Genomic DNA, 20,306 nt, shown 5'->3' with positions numbered 1-20,306 from the left:
GTCTATTCAAAACATGCTTCAATGTATCTTTATTTATTTGCCTCAATGTTTTACGTACAAATAAGATGTTGGATATTTTATTGTAATCCTCGCTTAGCCGAAATATATGATAACTCAATAAGTTGTAATAATATAGACCAAAATGTAAGAGTTATTTTAGCTTAATTAGATTTGTGTTACTTCTTTTGACATTACTGCTGTCACAAATAATGGAACTACGAGTACTTTTTACGTGCCATTTCCATTTGCATTATTATTATCAATAATTAAGCATTTCTGCCAAAAACTTGATAGAAATTATGAAGAATTATGAGACTTCAATAAAATGTTGTTTAAAGACAATATCCATTATTTTTATTCTTTCACAAACGATAACGACAAATTAATTATATTATAACCTCACCAAACTATATATTATTCTTGTACCCCTACCTAATTACCCATTGAGTACACGCAATTCCAGAAAGACATTTACAACCAATTAACCTAAGGTGTAACTCGAGGCTACGTAACTCGTCATTAGTTACACGCCTTTCGTTTACTTAAGTTTATTGGTTTTATACTCAATATGTATATGGATGTAATAAGCTCTTTTATTTATAGACGGTTTTAGTAATTATTTTTGTTGTTTTTGTAGGAACGCCTAACGGCGGCAAGTGGACACGGAAGTTTGGCTTTAAGCGGTAGTTCACCAGGATACGGAGCCGGAGGCTCCGGAGCGCACCATAGGAGCTCCGGGAGCCTGCACCACTCCTCAGCGATGCAACACCAGCTGCCTCAACCGGATTTTCAGCCGCCGTATTTTCCGCCCCCGTTTCATCATCCACCAAGTCCACCGCCTCAACAACACCTTGAGTACCTTAATGATCCTTATGGTGGTTTATCAGGGCTTCATCATTATAGTCAATTGGGGTTGAGACCTAGAGAAGGAGATCCAAATCATAGCCACGTAGTAAGTAAATTCCGATATTCAATTTCAATTTAAGTAAAATAATATCTATTACCATCTTTTCCGAGTTATATTTCGTATTATCACATATAAATTATGAAAATTTATTATCACTAAGAATGTAATTATAATTTCCCCTCGACAAAATTTCTCCCTTCTGAACACTCTCTAAACTGAAATTCACGAAATCTCGAAATGTAAAGTATCGTATCTACAAGAAGAAGAAGGAAGGAAGGGTAAGAAGAGGTTTTGAAATCCCTCCCGATGTCGATGTCATAACTGCACGGTGACGATAAGATTAAAAGCGACGGTCCGGGCATATTTGGTACGTCTTGACATAGTTGTAGCGGGGAATACTTCGTCCCGGAATGTAAGTTATCTGACGGAAAGGAACTTCTTCTCCCCCACCTTCTAAACCGCAGATAGTTACCCCTTGCTGAACGATGATGTGGGAGGATTCCCCATTCTAGACATATTTCAACAAATCGTTATTCGATAAAAAGATTTCGTCGTATCTAATTTTTATTTTCTTTGTGATTGTTTTTTAGGGACAATTAAGTCATGGGGCGAGTTTTCCATATAGCGGAGGACCAGGTAGTAGACCAGAGTATGGTGTTACAAGTGGACAAAGACCCCATGAAGATCCACTTTCACTTCATCAAGCTTTGGGACAAGCAGTGGAAGAAGCTCAAGGTGGAATCGATGATAATACTGGATTTATTGCTGATTTACCATTGCTCAAAAGTAAGTAATTAATTTTAAACTAAATAAAATGTTTCATTATTATCTTCTACCATATATTTAGCACAGCAGGATATAATTTCATTGTTTGCTTTGTTAAACCACGATTATAACCCCCTTCTTTTCGACGGATGTTTATGCGACAGATGTTACAAAGAAAGCAAAAAAAAAATGTCATATGAAAAGGGAATAGAGTTTATCCGGCCAATCTAATAGTCAGGCAAATAAGTATCACGTCGTGACCAATTTATTAGATTGAGTTTTTTTAAAGTACGTTCAGTCAAGCGACAGACTTAACAACACAAAAAAAATTGTTAACCCAATTTCGCCTAAAAAATGCTAATGAAATATGACTAGACGCATTCCATTGTTGGTTAATTAAAGTTGTAAGCCGGTTCGCGTTCGTTTTATGTCATCATATTCTTTGCGAATTGCTCTTATGATTGGACACTTCTCTAACAAGGGAAAAACCTTGTTAAAGTTGATGATGATGATTCGTTGAAAAAAAGTTACCGAATCAGAATTAGGGTCATAATAAATTTGAAAGTTACAAAAAAAGAAAAATATTTTATTACTTTCTAATATTTAGAGAATTTTTTATTTTTTGTAGAGTTCTGAAAGCTTTTTAATCAATTCAGACATTTTTATCGGCCCAAAATTCAATTTCGTTGTAAATTATTAAAAAAAAAAATGGATTGTATCCATCGCTTTTGGGTAATTTGCTTCAATACAATCAAGTTTATATCCTGAACCTCATGATAATATTATTTGTATGTAATGCAGAAAAAAGTTAAAGTTCTTTGCCGAAAATGAAGTTGTGTTTAATTAAATAATTACTTAGGAATCTTATCTAAATGATTAAGATGCAATGAAGCAAGTATCAGATTTGGGCATTAAATGATTAGTCTAAGTATAAAAGAATCAATACCATTTCGACAATTACACTCAAAAATGTCAACTTCGAAACAAAACGTTCCCTTACACAAAGAGAACTGGAAGATTTGTATGTATATTGATCTATATTTTGATAAAGAACCCTTTCAAATGATGCTCTGGACATTTCTTTAAAACAGGAAAACATTGAATGCATACGGAAAAAAGACTAGGATGGTGTTCTCTCAAATACAAGTTTATGTCAAAAAGTATACAGAACATAATCTGCAAAATTAGGCATGATGTAGCATTTTAATCCGCTTTGGACAAAACAATATAAAAATATAGTAACAAACAAATCTAGTAGGTACCACATCAGTCGCATCAAAAAAAAATCCAGGAAAAAAATGATGTTGAAAGTAGAATTATCGGCATTTATGGAAAACCTTTCATAAGCTGATTGCTGAAAAGAAAATACTATAAAAATGTAAATCTATTGAAATGTATCTATTGTAAGATCTATTCAAGTTTGTAACAGTTGTCGAACTGACTCGACTCACAAAAATTCGAAAGTAGTCAAGCAAGGTTCAATACGTACATAACGTTTCAAAGTTGTTAAATATAGTTACATATTTGTCCTGAGAGGAATCATAAGCCCTACTATTTTCTGTCTGAAATAAAGCTTTGAGATAACATTTCTTTCACACTTTTGACAGTATTTTCACTCATATAAGTCAATTATATTGAATGAGTAGCAAACCTCTTAACTGATGAATCTTTCAGCTTTAGGGACAGGTGTAATTAGTGCACTCTTCCAATAATCAGGGCTTTTGCGGGGCACGGGGGCAATGAGCCTAATGATATTTTTTGTTCCATTACATCAATACCACCAGTTGCATAGGTTGAACTACTATTGAATAACACCACCATCTCAAAAATTAAAATGCCAAAGAAGATATCTCCTTAGTCTCATCAGCTGATTAGTGCAATAAAAATGTAACAAGTCACAAATATCTCACTTTAACACTACAAATACCAAGTAATGTTGATTACTCATCAAAGCCCTTCGTTCCCGTTGAATTCTACAGTTAGCGACTGTGGATGATAATAAGCACAAACTAATAATAAGTATACTAGGCTATAGTATAATAGCCTCGATTGCTTTTATTACTATAAACTCGTTTTTTCTATGATAAATAACCTGAAGATTTCCAAAGGGTTAGTACTACTTTGACGAACAGCAATAAATCTTTTCTAGTCCTTGTCATTTTTGAAATACAGGGTTAGCCAGGGAGGTATGGGTGATTTGAAATAATAATTACAGACTCATTTTTCCACGAAACTCAAATTTTATTTTTTCAATGTGTAGCTTGAATGTTGCCATTACAAAAATTAAAGAATTTCTTGTTATTGTTTCACTTAGAGCTTGAAGTGTACTTGGTTTGTTTATGTATACTCGTGCTTTGAGGTAGCCCCATAAAAAAAGTCACAAGGTGACAGGTCCGGTGACCGAGGAGGCCACTCCACATCTCCATGCAATGAAATGAGGCGTCCAGGGAAGGTCTGGCTTAAAAATTCCATAGTTGCTCTCGATGTATGGCATGTCGCCCCATCTTATTGAAACCATACAGTATTGAGGTTGATACCCGACCATGTCTCCATTCTTACTAATAACTAAATGGCCTCTCCTGACGAACAGATAACCCCCACTCGTTATCCGCCAAGGTTCTCCACACCTTGCGTGTCGCCACGTTCAAATCATCCATACCTCCCTGCCTAACTCTGTACATTCAAAAAACACAAATTATTAAGCTATCGTTAAGTAATCTTCAAATAATTTAGTCAATTAGAACCAATTTGATTCTCACCAAACAGGTTTACCCACATTCTAAAGTATTTGAATTTTCTGGAAAATCTTTTTTTTAATGTTATTAACTCTTTTTGCCTTTGTCAAATAAGTTGAAAATGTTACTAATTGATTCGTATTATTTTGGCCAATTAATCACCAATATTCTATTTTTCGGTATCTTTGAAGTTTTTTCAATAAACACCAAAATCATTTTGATTCATACTAGACAGCTTTACTCATATTCTAAAGTGTTTGATTTTTCTGCAAATCATCCCATTTAATGTTATTATCTCGTTGAAAATGTTTCAACGATATTTCAATTAGTGCCATTTGATGATGTAATAATTGCATCACCAAATTCAACAAATTATATCGAGTCACTCGACATAGGTATAATCACCTGTTTCTAAAAAGGACTCTAATCCAAATTGTTGAGACAAAGCGATCTATCATCTACCACATCAAGTTATTGTTCGTATTTCCTCTTACTGCAAGTAACATATTGGTATTTTTGATACTAAAAATACCTCGTGTACGACGTAAAACGCTACTCAGGTTGTGTAGCCAGGATAACTTCAGTTTGTTGTTGACATAAATAAATTAGATTATTAACAAAAAAAAAACCGAATTTGTAAAGACGTTTTGTGGCCTTATCATGTTTACCAATATCATCTCCTGAATATGTAGAAGTGGTGTATCTATACAGGGTGAGTCAGAAAGAATGGGAAATCCGAATACCGGAGATACTAGACACCAAAATATGATGATTTAACCTAACATCTCTTATACAAATGTCAGTGATTTTCGAGGCATAGGGTGTCGAAAGTTAAATTCTTATTTCGAAATTTCTTGATAATTTTGAAAGTTTTTGTACTATTAACATAAAATTTGGTAGTTTTATGTTTTCGAGCATGAGATATACGAATTTGAAACTTGTTTTGTTATTGCTCGTAGAGGGCGCTAGATACACGCTGCTCGGTTGAAAAATCAAATCATAAGTTTTTTGGCTCCACAGCTACGACCAATAAGAGCTGCAAATCACAAAGAGCATTCAATTTTACATAAAAAAGGTACTATTATTGAAATTGTCTAAGTCTATCGGTTTTCGAATTATTTACTTTTAAATGTTTAAATGTATTTTTTCTTCTAAAATATTAATTTTTTAACATAAGCAAAGTTGGCTTATTTTTCCGCTTATCTTTCGACAATTGCCTGTTAATTGTCAACATTGATCTAATTTCCGTGTGCAATAATCATTTTTACCAACAATAAAGTTATTACCAATTTGAAAATGCCACGACATAATGAGTTTTTTAATAGTGAGAAATCCAGATTTAAGTCCACTGGATTTCTGAAAATGGTCACAATATTCTATTGTTATTAATTAATTGTTATTGTTATCGATTATTATCGTTACTAATTGCTATAGTTACTGTGTGTTATTGATTTTAAATGTTAACCTTAAAATTACTTTGAAACAATTAAAACCAGATAACTTGGAAATCAGCAGACTTAGACAATGTAAGCAAGAGTACCTTTTTTGTGCAGAATTGAAAACTCCTTCAGATTTCTGGTTCTAATTTACCATACCTCAACTGACAAAATAGTCATGACTTGATATCTGAAACGTACAATGTGTATCTAGCGCCCTCTACGAGTAATCACAAAACAAATATCAAATTCGTATTTCTCATGCTCGAAAACATCTAACTACCAAATTTTATGTTAATAGTACAAAGACTTTCAAAATTATCAAGAAATTTCGAAATAAAAATTTAACTTTCAACACCCTGTGTATTAAAAACCACCGACATTTCTATAAGACATGTTAGGTTAAATCGTCATATTTTGGTGTCTAGTGTCTCCGGTATTCGGATTTCCCATTCTTTCTGACTCACCCTGTATAGATGGTGGATTTTGGAAATCTCGTTCACCAATTCTTACCGTACCATAAGCTACCAACGGAAGTCTTATTTGCTTTGTTTTTTATGTGAATTTGGTTTGGCGCCATTTGCAACTTGTCAAGGAACGTACTTGCTTTGTATAAAGATTTTGAGCTCATCTTCATAGCCAACAGTTTTGAACCAATTAGGAGTTTTATACAAGATAAGATTCCATAAAAGTGTGGAGATAATATTCTCAGTTGTATATTCCCGCGGTTAGGTTGATCAATGTTTTACAACGTTTTTAAAAGAAACGAATTCATTCGTCTTGAAAGTATGAACATCAAATGTATCAAGATTCATACTCATAATTTGATCAATTTGTTCAAGGATAATATTTTAATACGTATGTATAAGTAAGATTATCGCAATTAACCTTACCAGGAAATGGATAAGACTGGGACAAGGTACGAAATGACTCTACAGCACAGTCTACTCTATCAAAAACAATAATAGGGTACGAGAAACGCCTTGATTATAGATACTTTAAGCGACCTTTCATTGAAGAACAATTTTATCCAATCAAATAATTAATTAACATGATTGCAACGTTCTCTCGGTATATCCTACCAGGCAAATGGCAAGAGGGATCTTAAGAAAACACCAGACTAAAGGGCTTATTGTTCCATCTAAAACATACATAGTTTACGATAAATGCATAGCGCCATGTATTAATTAACCAACATTTCCTTAAGAGCTAGATTAACATTCTTGTTTTAGAATAAATATTATTTAAGTACTTAATTGCAAATTTGTTTGTAGTTAAAATAAAATTGTAACGTAAATAACTTACCTACTAATTATTTAAATTTAATGTTTTTATACGATTCTAAATTTTTGATTATCCTTTTAATATTATTTTTAATTATTTTCCATTGTTGCAGGTATGAAAGGTGGTAAAGACCATGGAGGCGGCTCAGTGGTATCTCCAAGTGATGTCTTCTGTTCAGTTCCGGGAAGATTATCTCTCTTATCCTCGACCTCAAAGTACAAAGTGACAGTCGGAGAAGTGCAAAGACGTTTATCGCCACCCGAGTGTCTAAACGCCTCTCTTCTCGGCGGAGTTCTTCGACGGGCAAAAAGCAAAAACGGCGGAAGAATTCTTCGTGAAAAACTCGAGAAGATCGGTCTTAACCTACCGGCAGGAAGACGAAAAGCCGCTAACGTAACGTTGTTAACTTCTTTGGTAGAAGGAGAAGCTATACATTTGGCAAGAGATTTTGGTTACGTTTGTGAAACGGAATTTCCGGCACGACAAGTTGCAGAGTATCTTCTTCGACAGCATGGGGAATCGATGCGGAGGAAAGAACTTTTACAAGCGACTAAACAAGTAACCAAGGAACTAATGGATCTGTTAAATCAAGATCGATCGCCTTTGTGTAATACGAGGCCTCAACTTTTATTAGATCCATCAATACAGCGTCATTTAACGCATTTCTCGTTAATTAGTCACGGTTTTGGAAGTCCGGCCATCGTGGCCGCTTTAACGGCGATTCAAAATTTTCTCAGTGAATCGTTAAAATATTTGGACAAATTGTATCCGAATCAGAACGCGCAAGGACAACAGATGTTAGTGACGTCTTCATTAGATAAAGCAAAACTGGACGATAAAAAGTGACACGTCATACGGACAAGTGCCGCTTATTACATTCAGTATTCTTCTACCACGGTGAAGTTGTGTATTTTGTTGTTGTGATCCTGATGATTTTGAGATATTTCGAGAGAGAGACACATTTCACGATCCGTTTGTTTATTTTTTTTTTTAATTTTTGCTCTCCGAAGGGTGTAATTTATTTCATGTGCCGTTCGATATGTTTGTTTTTGTTTTCCTCCCTATGTCCTCTCCAAACCCCCCACGTTAATTAATTTAGTTTAGAGTTAATGAACTGTTCGTTGTTCGAGGGTGCAATTGGAAAAAAAATAAAAAATAATCGAAAAGAAAGAAAGAAGGAAGATATCTTCGGGCGACATATTTAAAAAAATTCTGTGTGCCGAACCAGATGTATAGGAAAATATTCCGTGCAGTGCCAACAACATTAGTTCTTTATTATTTTTTGTATTAATAAAAGAAAACAATATTATTTAATTGTTTTTAATAAATATTTTATTACAAAAATTTTATGGTTTTTTTTTGAGCTTTAAAAATCTTAAAATAGATTTTAAAACCTCATAAAATCCCGCACAGAATCATTAGTATTAACATTTTTTATACTATTGATTTTGTTTCAATTTTATTTTTGTTTGCCGGTTACACTGTTTCAAACGAACAAGAAAAATGTGTAAAAGTTAAAGGTGAGTATTTTGAACTCCACTTAATTATAAACAATTTTAACTAAACATACACAGTGTCTAAACATCATCGAAAGTATGCAACTAACTTAACTTTTGTCGCGTTGCAATACCAATCCTGTGATATTGGTTGCATACTTTCGATGATGACGTCGGGTACCATAATTAATTAACACACTGTATTTTTAAAATAGTAAGTAATACAAAACGGTAAGTAATTTTTGAAATTTGAAACGAAAAGAAAACTTGATATGGAACAAATGTCGCAAAAAGATTTGGATGGGGGGAAGTTGTAACTGCTGAAAAACTAAACAATATTGGGAAAAAGAATGATTATTTTACAGATTGGCAGCGTGCCCAGTTTTATACCTGGTGCAGAAAATGCTTTGTTAGCGAGAAAAGCTAATTACCACAATAAAATAAATCTACTACTTTACGAATAGTGGTTTAGGTTTACGTTCTTCATAATTGCTGCGAGATTTGTTATTATGACAGGCTAAATCATAGACACTATGTTGCATCACGTGGTTTCAGGAAAATAATGTGCCACTGCACTAAAGATACTGCCCTTATCATTACCAGAAACATTATCTGCTTGATTCTTTTGTGCGATAAAGTAAAGACGATGAGGTAAAATTGTTTTGGTTGTTTTTTGGCAATTGAATTAACATGTCAGAAAGAAATTAGCAAGAAATATCAACCCCCCTAATATTCACAACGTCCTCAACTTGTATAAAGAGGAGTCGTGGTCTGGTACACTGATGCACAGAGGATGTATTTTTTTTAATTAAAAGAACTGAAACAATAAAAAATAGGTACATTTTCCAAAAACATATGCAGAATGTTTCACTTAAAACTTCCAGGCCAAGTATCTCTGGAAAGGGTTGGGAAATCTTAGTTTTGTAAAAAGTTGTTGTTAGAGTACGTAAATGATTTCAGTTCTTAAGTATTGTTATTATTCATTATACAAAAATAAAGATGGCGCTGCAGTCAAAAAAAAACTTTCGCTTCATCACAAACTTTTTATTAAGTGCATGTGATAGTACATCAAAAACTTGTTAAAACTTGTTATTATTATGGAAACGACTTTCGTCGCACCATAGAATCTTATTGAGAAAGTTGTCTCTTTCAGCCAAAACTGAAAGTTCAGCCAAGAACTAAAGCATACGGATATTGTCGCCTGGTTGTAAATGTTGAACAAAATTACACTTATACGGAAAAAATTTTAATGAAAATTGATCCCATTCTTAAATAGTTGTCGTAATGTTTTGGGTCCTCAATAAATCTTTTCCTCTTTTCAATTCTCTCAATAAATGATTTTGAAACTAGTTTTTCCATCTTTTTACATTGCTTTTTTAACAGTAAACGTATTGTAATTATTGAACTCAAACAGGCACCAAAAGCAAAAATCTGTTGTTCATCCATTTCGTATAATAATGTAATCTAATATATTACATAGTAAATCGATAACATATTTTCCATAATATTATCTCATCAAACTTTATATTAGAAATATTTGGCAATAGATCTATGGCATAGAACTATGACAGTGTAATACTGGCCTAAAGTGTTTATCCCTGGAAAGCCAGTATGATTTGGATATAAAGACTGGATGCTTTATACATTAGATATTGCTACAAATTTAACACCTTCTGCGGCGCAAGACTACAACTGAACCATGATAAAAAACTAGGTCTTGGATTCAGGATAGTGTTGGATTTATTTTAAGGAATTGGAGTTCCTGAGGACCAGATTGTCTATTTGGATTTTTTTTAAACCAAACACGCTAAAAAATCTTATCCAGAGAGCGACGGGAAATGTCCGTGTTAATCGCACAAATAAGTGTCTTTTGCCGAATGAGAAAGAAATGAGATAGGATGCTCGTGGGCCTTTCAAACATAAATATGACAGCGAAAACTTGTTATTACTTCTCAGATGGAAAGACAACACTTTGGTAACAATGATGACAAACTATGATTCAATTTGTCCTCTTTCTAAAGTAAAGCGTTGGCCTAAGGAACGAAAGAGAAAATAGACGTTCTGAAAATAGAGATACTGGATCAATCAATAAACAATTACCATACGAAGATTCCTGAAAAATACACCAGTTAACAGGCGGAAGCTTAGATTTGTTGGGTTTTGCACGTAATATTTCCAGACATTATATGCGATCTGTTGCCAAATCACTCTGCAGTCCACAGCAAAGACCTCCCCTGAGTCTGGTATGTAATTCAAGTAGTCACTTTCTGAAAAACATCGAAAAGCAGTTACGATGTCCGTTTGTCAAATGCGCTCAAGATGGACAAACATTGTTTAGAGCGTGATTGTTGTACACATTTTCATAAGAAATAGTGTAGAATCAATGTTTGGCTTGATAAATTGCACATACTCTATCCCTATAACGTCATCATGTTCCCATTGTACTTGTTTGAGTATATGCCCTCATTATTATTATAGCTGCCGGGTTGAGGGGATCATCTCGTCACCGCAACCTATAAGACCTGTTGCGACTTAAGCCCTCCAAAAATTTAGGACAAATGTAGGTCCTTGATGAACCTTAGTATTGCTCCAAGGTCTAGTTCTTTTATGTCGATAGATGTGAGGCGAACTTTACCGAAAATGTTGTGTCTTAGGCAGCCTCTGGCGACGCATTAGTATATGTTCAGCAGTCTGTGACTCATCGTTGCAAAGCCGACAAGTTTGATCCTCAGCTTGTCCAATATGGAAGAAGTGGTATTTTAGGGGAGCATGGCCAGGAAGCCTCAGAGCGACTTTAGATCCTCTTTGCTGAGTTTATCATGCTCTTCGCAAGTCTGTAACCTGGAAATTCTTTCCAGGATACCTTTGAGGCCTGTACTATTGATTGCCAGTTTTAAATGGCTATTTTGTAGTCCACAGCCGGGTTGGGGTTCAATTTCGCTGTCTCTTTGGCCAGCTTGTCCGTCTTTTCATTGCCCTCAATGTCTTGTGAGCTGAAACCCACCAAGCGAGTTCTCTCAGGTTGCTGGTACACTCTCAGATCAGTGCGGTGTCACACGTGAAAATGTTTATCAATGCACCTTTTTGTCCCGTTTCTAGGTTCAAAACGATACAGCAGTTTATAGCAAGAACTTCTGCTTGAAAAATGGTTATGTCCGAGCTGGGGGTCAATTTAATGCTGCTATTTAGTCTACTAATGCCCATACCTACTCCGAATCCAACTATCTTTGAAGCATAGGTGTATCTAGTAAAAGCTCCTCTTTTAAGTTGAGGCTCACCCTTCGTCTAATCATCCCTGCTTCTAAATATGACCTTATACGGTTGGTCGAAATTATCTGTTTGGTATTATTCTGTTGGTATAAGGTCCGGTTTAATTTCAGTCAAGTGGTTAGACGTGGGTCCTTGAGGATTTCGAGGTGTGCTCTGAGGTTATCCTGCATCAACTTGAGTGAAGAGCATGTTTTCAGCGATAAGGCACTTAAAGCTGCCTCCTTTTGCTTATGCCCTTAAAACAGGTTTGTATGTTTTAGATTTTTTTTAATGACTGTTCTCGGTATACTCTATAATTTTTTGCATTGGGAATAAATGGATTAATTAGACTCAAAATTCAAGTAAAAATCATATGAAATTACATGTTATTTGATCAAATATAACAAGTAGGCCTATTTTTAACAAAATAAAGGAAAACCCAATTTTTAATGACAACTGATTTACCGTCAATTAAACGTCACTTGTTTTACTTCAAAAATTAAACAATTTAAGATATTCAATATTCCACAACAATTTATCAGCATGGTTGTCGTAAGTACCCCTAATAATAACAATAATTAAATAAAACATCAAAAATCAAATATTGTAAAAGTTATAAAAATCCAATTGAAATAAAATTTGTTAGTGCCATCTCTCAAAGAACAGAAGAACTATATAATAAAGACCGTGACATCTTCATCGTTTTCTTGCAACTAAGCTTAGTGTCAACCACCAGATAACGCTACCGGCATCCATAAACAACAATGGCGTCACTCACGCTAGAATTATACAGCCGATAAGTTTAATACAAAATTGTCCGCTTACAGAAAAACCACGCAGCATCGTCAAGAAAACTATGATTGAAATCTTCGAAATCTCTTAATTTAGATGATTAATTGAATCTTAATTAGTGTTTATAGTCATTGAAATCGATTAAAATGGACTTCAAATATCTGGGGGAGGAACATTTAACCGGATTTGAAAAGTATAAGGTTAGTGGGATTTAAATAGGTAATAAATTATTTAAATAAAAACGTAAAAGTTAATGTAGCACGCGGCGTTTATAACTTCGTGGTGATCGTCTTTTGTTTAATGTCAGTTCAATTGTCAACGAATATCAATTGTCAAAAATAAACGCCGGTTTTAAGGGTTTTCACGTCGTAGAATTAAACTGAAATAATTTATAATAATAAATTGTACGTAATTGATTCTGAATGTATAACGCATAGTTTTTAAAATCTTATGTGTGTTATTTAAATTAAAAGCGCTCTTAAGTCATCAGCCTTCAATTGTTTTGATAAGTGTGAGATAGAAGTTCATAGGTCACTTGATGTGCCGCAAACCATTAGTAAAAAATAGATTTTCAGGCTATCTCTCTTGCGTTTTCGAAACTGTGTCACGTTTAATATTTAGTTCGTAATCGAATTAAAGAAAATATGATAGTATTCAATTTCATTTCTTCGTAATATAAAATGAAACACGAATTTCAATTGAAAAATGTATGAATGAAATCAATCAATTGTTTTAAAAGCAATTATTTTGGTAATAAAGTGATTTAATTTAGAGATTATGATCCATGAATATTATTGAAATCTTGGACACACAATTAAATTTAATTGTTTATTTTCTTTCCTCCGGTGCAGTGAAGTGATGATCTTTTCTGTTTATTATTCCAATCAGTCTTTGTAATTTCCTCTTCGTGTATTTGATTACAAATTTGTCTTGCGTTAAAAAAATTCTTAAGAGATGCATGGTTAAACCCGAATGTTTCTAGGTCTAGTGTTAGTTCCACTTTTAGTTTAATAAAAATACAGAACAATTAACGTTGAATAACAATTAAAACTAGAAACAGTCGGGTTTAGTCATGCGTCTGAAGACGCACCGCTAAACCCGAAACTTTCTGGTTCTAGGTCTAGTGTTCTAGTTTTAATTCAATGAGAAACATACAACAATCTAACACTGCATAACAACTTGGCAACTTCTAGAACTAACCCTAGCATTAGAACTAGAAACATTTCAGTTTAGCCATTCGTCTCTTAAGACGGCTAAACTCGTATGCTTCTAGTTCTGCTTTTCGTTCAATAACTATTTAATAACATTAAAACTAGAACTACCGTCCTTGACTTATACATCCTATAGACAACTCTGGGAATACCCCGAGCAACTTTTGAACTCATTTGAACATGAAATCTTCTGTCCTTCCAAAAAAATGTCCTCCTTTTCGATATTTTGAAACTAATTTGTTAATCTCTGTATTTAGAGATGCCGCTTCAAACTGATATGTGTCATTTGACGTTACAGTTCGGAAAGACTCGATTATGAAACGCATGCGCAGGACATATTTGAACTTGTCTTTCACCATTGAAACACGATCACTTGAAAAAGGAATTACAATCATTCATACCGAAAAGAGACACTAATGTTTTCTCAATATTTGCAGTGGAGAATTTTGTATTGCAGTTGGTGGCAGTCTAGAACTATAACGGAACAGTTGAACACTTTGAAACATAAGCAATCATGAGATGAATCAGCTTTCATTAGTAACAAAGTAAAATAATTTTTTTTGAAACTTGTAATTATTTTAAAGATTTAAAATATTTAACTGTAATAGAGGGATCATTTGCATTTCATACCTTAATTCACAATCAAAGTTTTCGTAGTATGGGACAAAATTTAAGGCTATCATTAAATCAATATTCAAAAATTACTGTGATAAAATACTTGCAGAAGACATGAAAAATGTGGCATTTGTAAATTTGATGCTGCAAATCATAATAAAACCAAATTGTATCTAATACTAATAAAGTATTATAATGTAAGGTAGCGGGTAGAGATATTCATCTATTATCGTGATAGATCATAGATCTACTTCAGGGATGCATTCCTATCCTTAATATTAAAGTCAGGACTCCTATTCCAATTCAAAGAATATGAGCTCAGCATCAGAAGAAGGAGTAGGATTTATAATTCACAAGAAACATATATCAGATGTAGTAGTCATCTACCTCTACATTTTAAGACTAAATTCAAGATACCTCAAGGTTATAGGGATCTACGCTCGTACATCAAATTCGGAAGAAAAAGAACTTGAGCAATTCTATGGTGATATCGATATGGCCCTGCAAGGACAGCGTGTTCACTATACGCTCTTAACAGGCGACTTTAATTCAAAACTACAGAACTGAGTCTTATTTTGAACGATTTTGTCTTTCAATATAAAACACGATTTAAATTAAAAATTAAATAAAATGTCATTTCCAGCATACACAAAAAATCATACATAATTCCAGAATCTCAAAATCTATTAAGTAGTTAAAGGTGTGTCTAAACATATCGCGGCATTCGCAGGACATACCAAAGAATGCTTACTAAGAATGTTCGCGGGTGACAAGTATCACCGCGCGGTAGCCGCGAGCAAGTTTGTAACAGAAAATTCTTTGGACCCAATTAAACACCACATTCACACATATCGGCTGGATGGTTTATAATTTCTCTGAGCTCAAGCATGCCTTTTACCTCCTCCGGTGAATAAATGTCCCCCAAAGTGCTCCCACACCCGGAGATGTTTCAACGCTGTCGAAAAGTACCTCCTCGAATTCTAGACAATATTTCATGTACTCGGGCGACACAAAAACTGGCCAACATGAATTATTTTATGATAATCTAACACGGATGCAAGGAATGAGGTTATGCATCTATTTTACATTGCATCAACACCCAAGGTAGTAGAACAAATAGAACCAGCGATTAGCATCTCTTGGTTCTCTGCAGTATTGTATTATTTTATCTTTTGGCAACAACAACACATTCAAATCTAATAAAGCCGCCTCTCCTCTATATTGTTTAACAACGGCAACATCAGAGTTTTAGCTATCATATTCTCAATTTGCCTCATTTTCAACTTCATTCTCACTTCGTCGTTTTTAGTCTTATTGTCATCATTACCAAACTTAGCGAACCATGATTCATCTATACAGTAAATGTAAGGAATAAGTCCAACAGATATACCAATAAACTAAAACTATTGCTCCACGTATTCTACTTCGTAGCTTTACTAAATGTACTACTTATGATGAAATTTCTGTTTTTATGATCTCGCAATAGGTTTAGTATTTGCTCGGTATGTCGACTCGAAACAGTACCAATTAAAAACTACTGTAGCAATGTACAGGGTGTCCAAATTTCGATGGGTTTGCAGGGTATCTCAGTTATTATGAAAGATAGAAAGTGTGAAACTTACAATGGTGCAAACCAAATTTTCATAGCCCTCTTCGTTTTTGATATACAGGGAGTGTTTCAAAATTTACGAAATTTTGAAAATTTACTGAGATACCCTGCAAACCCATCGAAATTTGACCACCTCTACATTGTTTCAATCTGATACATGAAGTTAAGATTAGATAGACCAGAGAAGTCCAGAAAGACTAGTTGAGATAGACATAGTTTCATAAAAGTCTTTATTCAACATTTTGAAGTTCTGTCGCTACCATCTTGTATTGTTAATAATTGCTCGATTTCTAAACATTTTTAACTTCATTTGCGTTTTTGCTCTTTTGTTGTACTTCTACTTTCTCAATTTTTTAATCTCTTCAGTGTTTTCACCGAGATAATTTATTGACATTTTATGCATAATACATCTGCTAAATGCTACTGCTACCACGTCCTGTAGCTAAATATACTGCTAATGCCAACTAGGCAATCACCATCATCGACTAAATTCAACATGTTAAGATGCGTCATTACACACGAATGTCCTTGTGAAGACACTTTGACTGTCGGAATCATTTTATTATTTTTTCAACTTCTATCAAAAACGATTTTAGTACCCATATCATTGCAAATACATCTACAAGGTTTTTTAACTGTACAATAGGTACTATTAGTATTTTTTGGGCTATCTTAATCTCAAATCGGTAATCTTCTAAGATACAGTCAACGTTGTATCTTACTCTAACAAAAGACATATTGAAAGGTAACATTAAAGCCAAGTACAACTTCCATTTTTAAAGTTATAGATTTTTAGTACAACTAAAGACATATACTATGACATATACTGTTTTGAGCAAGAATTTGAGTGAGGAGCTCCGTTTTTAAAGACAATGTTTGGTTTGAACATTTGCGAAAAAATTTCATAGATGCCGGGCCAAACTGATATGTGTCATGTGACGTTACAGTTCGGAAAGACGCGATTATGAAACGCATGCGCAGGACATTAAACTTGTCTTTCACCATTGAAACACGATCACTTGAAAAAGGAATTACAATCATTCATACCGAAGAGAGGCACAATTGTTTTCTCAATATTTGCAGTGGAGAATTTTGTATTGCAGTTGGTGGCAGACCAGAACTACAACGTAACACTTGAACACCAACAAACATAAGCAATCATTAGATGTATCAGCTTTCATTAGTAACAAAGTAAAGTAACAATCCTAAATTTTCATGTACCAGGCCATAATTTGGGACTTTTGAGAATTTGAGAAAAGGATTTTAGTACCCATATCATTGCAAATACATCTACAAGGTTTTTTTAACTGTACAATAGGTACTATTAGTATTTTTTGGGTCTTTGGATCTTAATCTCAAATCGGTAATCTTCTAAGATACAGTCAACGTTGTATCTTACTCTGACAAAAGACATATTGAAAGGTAACATTAAAGCCAAGTACAACTTCAATTTTTAAAGTTATAGATTTTTAGTACAACTAAAGACATATACTATGACATATACTGTTTTGAGCAAGAATTTGAGTGAGGAGCTCCGTTTTTAAAGACAATGTTTGGTTTGAACATTTGCGAAAAAATTTAATAGCTCATTTTAGAAATTCTAGTAAATTTTGAAAATGTACGTTCCTTAAAAAACTATCAGCCGCCAGTATCTGGACAGGCAAAATAATAAATATAGAAATATTATCAGTTGAACGCAAGTAGATGGCGCAAAAAATATTTTTCTATATTCGATACTCTTTGATTAATATTATTAAATAAAAACTTTACTTTCAGTACAATTGCAAGGACACCAGCCCTTTAAGCAATTACATAATGCATCCTTTTTGGAATAAAGTCATTCTGGTAAGAAAGAAAAAACTGTCAAAGTAAATTAATTAATCATAAATTAATTTATAGATTTGTCCAAAATGGATTGCCCCGAATCTACTTACTTTCCTAGGATTTCTGTTCACTGTTGCCACATTTCTACTCCTTTCATACTATGATTACGAATTTTATGCCTCAGCTATGCAATCTGTTGTCGCCCCAATACCTCAATGGGTGTTTATACTTTCAGCAATCAACATTTTTATTGCCTACACTTTAGGTAAATTAATAAATAATTTAAATTTAAAGGTTTTCTGATATTCTTATGTTGTATTTAGATGGTATTGATGGTAAACAAGCACGAAGAACCGGAACGAGCGGTCCTATTGGAGAATTATTCGATCACGGTTTAGATTCTTTTACCGCTTCATTAATCCCGATTATAATGTATCACGTTTTTGGAAGACATGAATCTACCAGTTTGACTACTTGGCGATTGTATTTGATATTATGGAACGTTTTGATCAATTTTCATTTAACACACTGGGAAAAATACAATACAGGGTTATTGTTTTTACCTTGGGGGTATGATTTTTCCATGTGGTGTGCTGTTTTTGTCTTCTTGGTTGGAGGGGTAAGTTTATTTTCAATTTAAAAGTGTTTATTTTGAATGTAAATTAAAACAAAACGAGAAAATTTGTCAACATCGACATTGGAAATAATAATTACATAAAATTACTCCTATAATAAGTAAGTTTAAAGTTCCAAGGTTTTTTTAATTATTACAACCGCTGTAAAAAATTTGTACAAGTTATGAATTTTAAATATTTGAATTTAAAATTTATATAATTTATTGTAGATATGGGGTCATGAAGCATGGCACTTTACACTCCCCGGAAATATATCGTCAGGTGGAATGTTTGAATTAATGTTATACATTTCATCGGCGATTACTAATGTTCCAGTGGTATTTTATAATGTTTACGCTTCTTATCGCGATAAAACCGGATACATGCGTTCCTTTTCGGAGTCATTTCGACCATTCGTATCGATAATCCTATTTTTTGTCATGACCACATTATGGGTTATTAAAAGACCGGGAATTTTAGAAGATGATCCAAACGCTTTGTTTATACTAATCGGAACCATCTTCTCCAACATTTGCGTAAGATTTTCGCCGAAACGATTTTAAAATTTTGATGATATTTTTGGTTTATTTTAGTGTCGTTTAATTGTTGCACAAATGAGTAGCACAAGATGTGAATTATATAACTGGCTTTTATATCCAACTGGAATTTGTATATTCGCTTCTGTAATGACTCAATACACTCAAGTGGATATTGCATTACTTTATTCTTTACTGTTACTGGCTTTATTAGCACATATACATTACGGAACATGTGTGGTAATGAGAATAACAAAACATTTTCTGAGATTTATTTGAATAAATGTTGATTTCTTTTTAGGTACGAGAAATGTGTGATCATTTCCATATAAATTGCTTCAAGATTCGTCAACATTCAGATTGACTACTACAAGACAACGCGTGAAAAAACGGCGTTGTCCCTCGGACGCCTTTATTTCAATTTTAATTACTTTTTTTTATATATATTGAAAAGAAATACTTTTTGCTTAAAAAGTTTTTGTTTTAATGATTCTTATAGAAATGATTTGTAAATGATTAACATGCGTTGTTATAATTTAGGTTGTAATTTAGTTTCTTTTTGTACATTTTTTTTTTAAATACTTTGAAGGTTTTTTATTTTCAAATTTGTTACCTTTTGTTTCTGAGGGAATTTAATTGTGCGGGTATTTTCTTATCTTTTTGTGATTAAACAAGGGTTTTTCTAAAACGAATCTCAAATGTATAGAGATCTAACCAAATCGCCTATATTATTAATATTATTTCAGTTGAACTTGAATAATTTCTGTGATTTATCAACGTTTATTGTAAATTTTAATCTCAATAGTTAATAATTTATGAAACAAATATGTAGTCATGGATTATTATTATAAAAAACCGAGCAAATAAATATTTATTAAGAAATTCTTTTAGTGTTCTTTAGGTATGGTACTCATTGTTTATCAATCACAAGATAATAATCTCTGTCTTAGTTAATAATAACCTTTCTAACTCCTCTACAGATTGATCATTTGCACTATAATCGAACCTTTCACGCCATTGGCAGAAGATCCAATCCACAAAAATGCTTTCAGACGCCTTTCGATTTTCTACAACTTACTGGAAATGCTGTAGTCATAAAGTAGAGTGCAAGGAAGATATTTATCCCGACGTTACAAAAAAAATGATTATGATACTAATAATATACCTTATTAATGTCATTGCAAAACTATACTCCAGTATCGTGGAGAAGTCACTAAGATCTTGCATTTATGA

The 20,306-nt window shown here is 33.3% G+C and overlaps 2 protein-coding genes across 4 annotated transcripts in view; both read left to right on the top strand.

Moving 5' to 3' along the window:
- LOC111418974 (transcription factor AP-2) overlaps positions 1–8,471 on the top strand; it is a 175,223-nt gene extending 166,752 nt beyond the window's left edge. For all 3 annotated transcript variants that reach the window (XM_023051717.2, XM_023051710.2, XM_023051700.2), the window contains 3 exons: positions 638–952; positions 1,498–1,693; positions 7,240–8,471. In XM_023051717.2, the coding sequence (XP_022907485.1) occupies positions 638–952; positions 1,498–1,693; positions 7,240–7,973 (1,245 nt within the window). In that variant the 3' untranslated portion in view covers positions 7,974–8,471. The remainder of the gene's footprint in view (positions 1–637; positions 953–1,497; positions 1,694–7,239) is intronic.
- A 4,157-nt stretch (positions 8,472–12,628) lies between these two features.
- On the top strand, positions 12,629–19,955 carry LOC111425452 (ethanolaminephosphotransferase 1). The gene is made up of 7 exons (XM_023059477.2): positions 12,629–12,864; positions 17,876–17,944; positions 17,999–18,188; positions 18,247–18,542; positions 18,768–19,073; positions 19,131–19,313; positions 19,375–19,955. Exons 1-7 carry the CDS (start codon positions 12,811–12,813, stop codon positions 19,435–19,437), a joined length of 1,161 nt encoding a protein of 386 aa, XP_022915245.2. The 5' UTR covers positions 12,629–12,810; the 3' UTR covers positions 19,438–19,955.
- Positions 19,956–20,306: the final 351 nt, after the last annotated feature.

The sequence above is a fragment of the Onthophagus taurus genome, chromosome 7 (genome assembly GCF_036711975.1).
Source record: "Onthophagus taurus isolate NC chromosome 7, IU_Otau_3.0, whole genome shotgun sequence".
Taxonomy (NCBI): Eukaryota; Metazoa; Arthropoda; class Insecta; order Coleoptera; family Scarabaeidae; genus Onthophagus; species Onthophagus taurus.
This window is presented reverse-complemented; position numbering and strand designations above follow the sequence as displayed.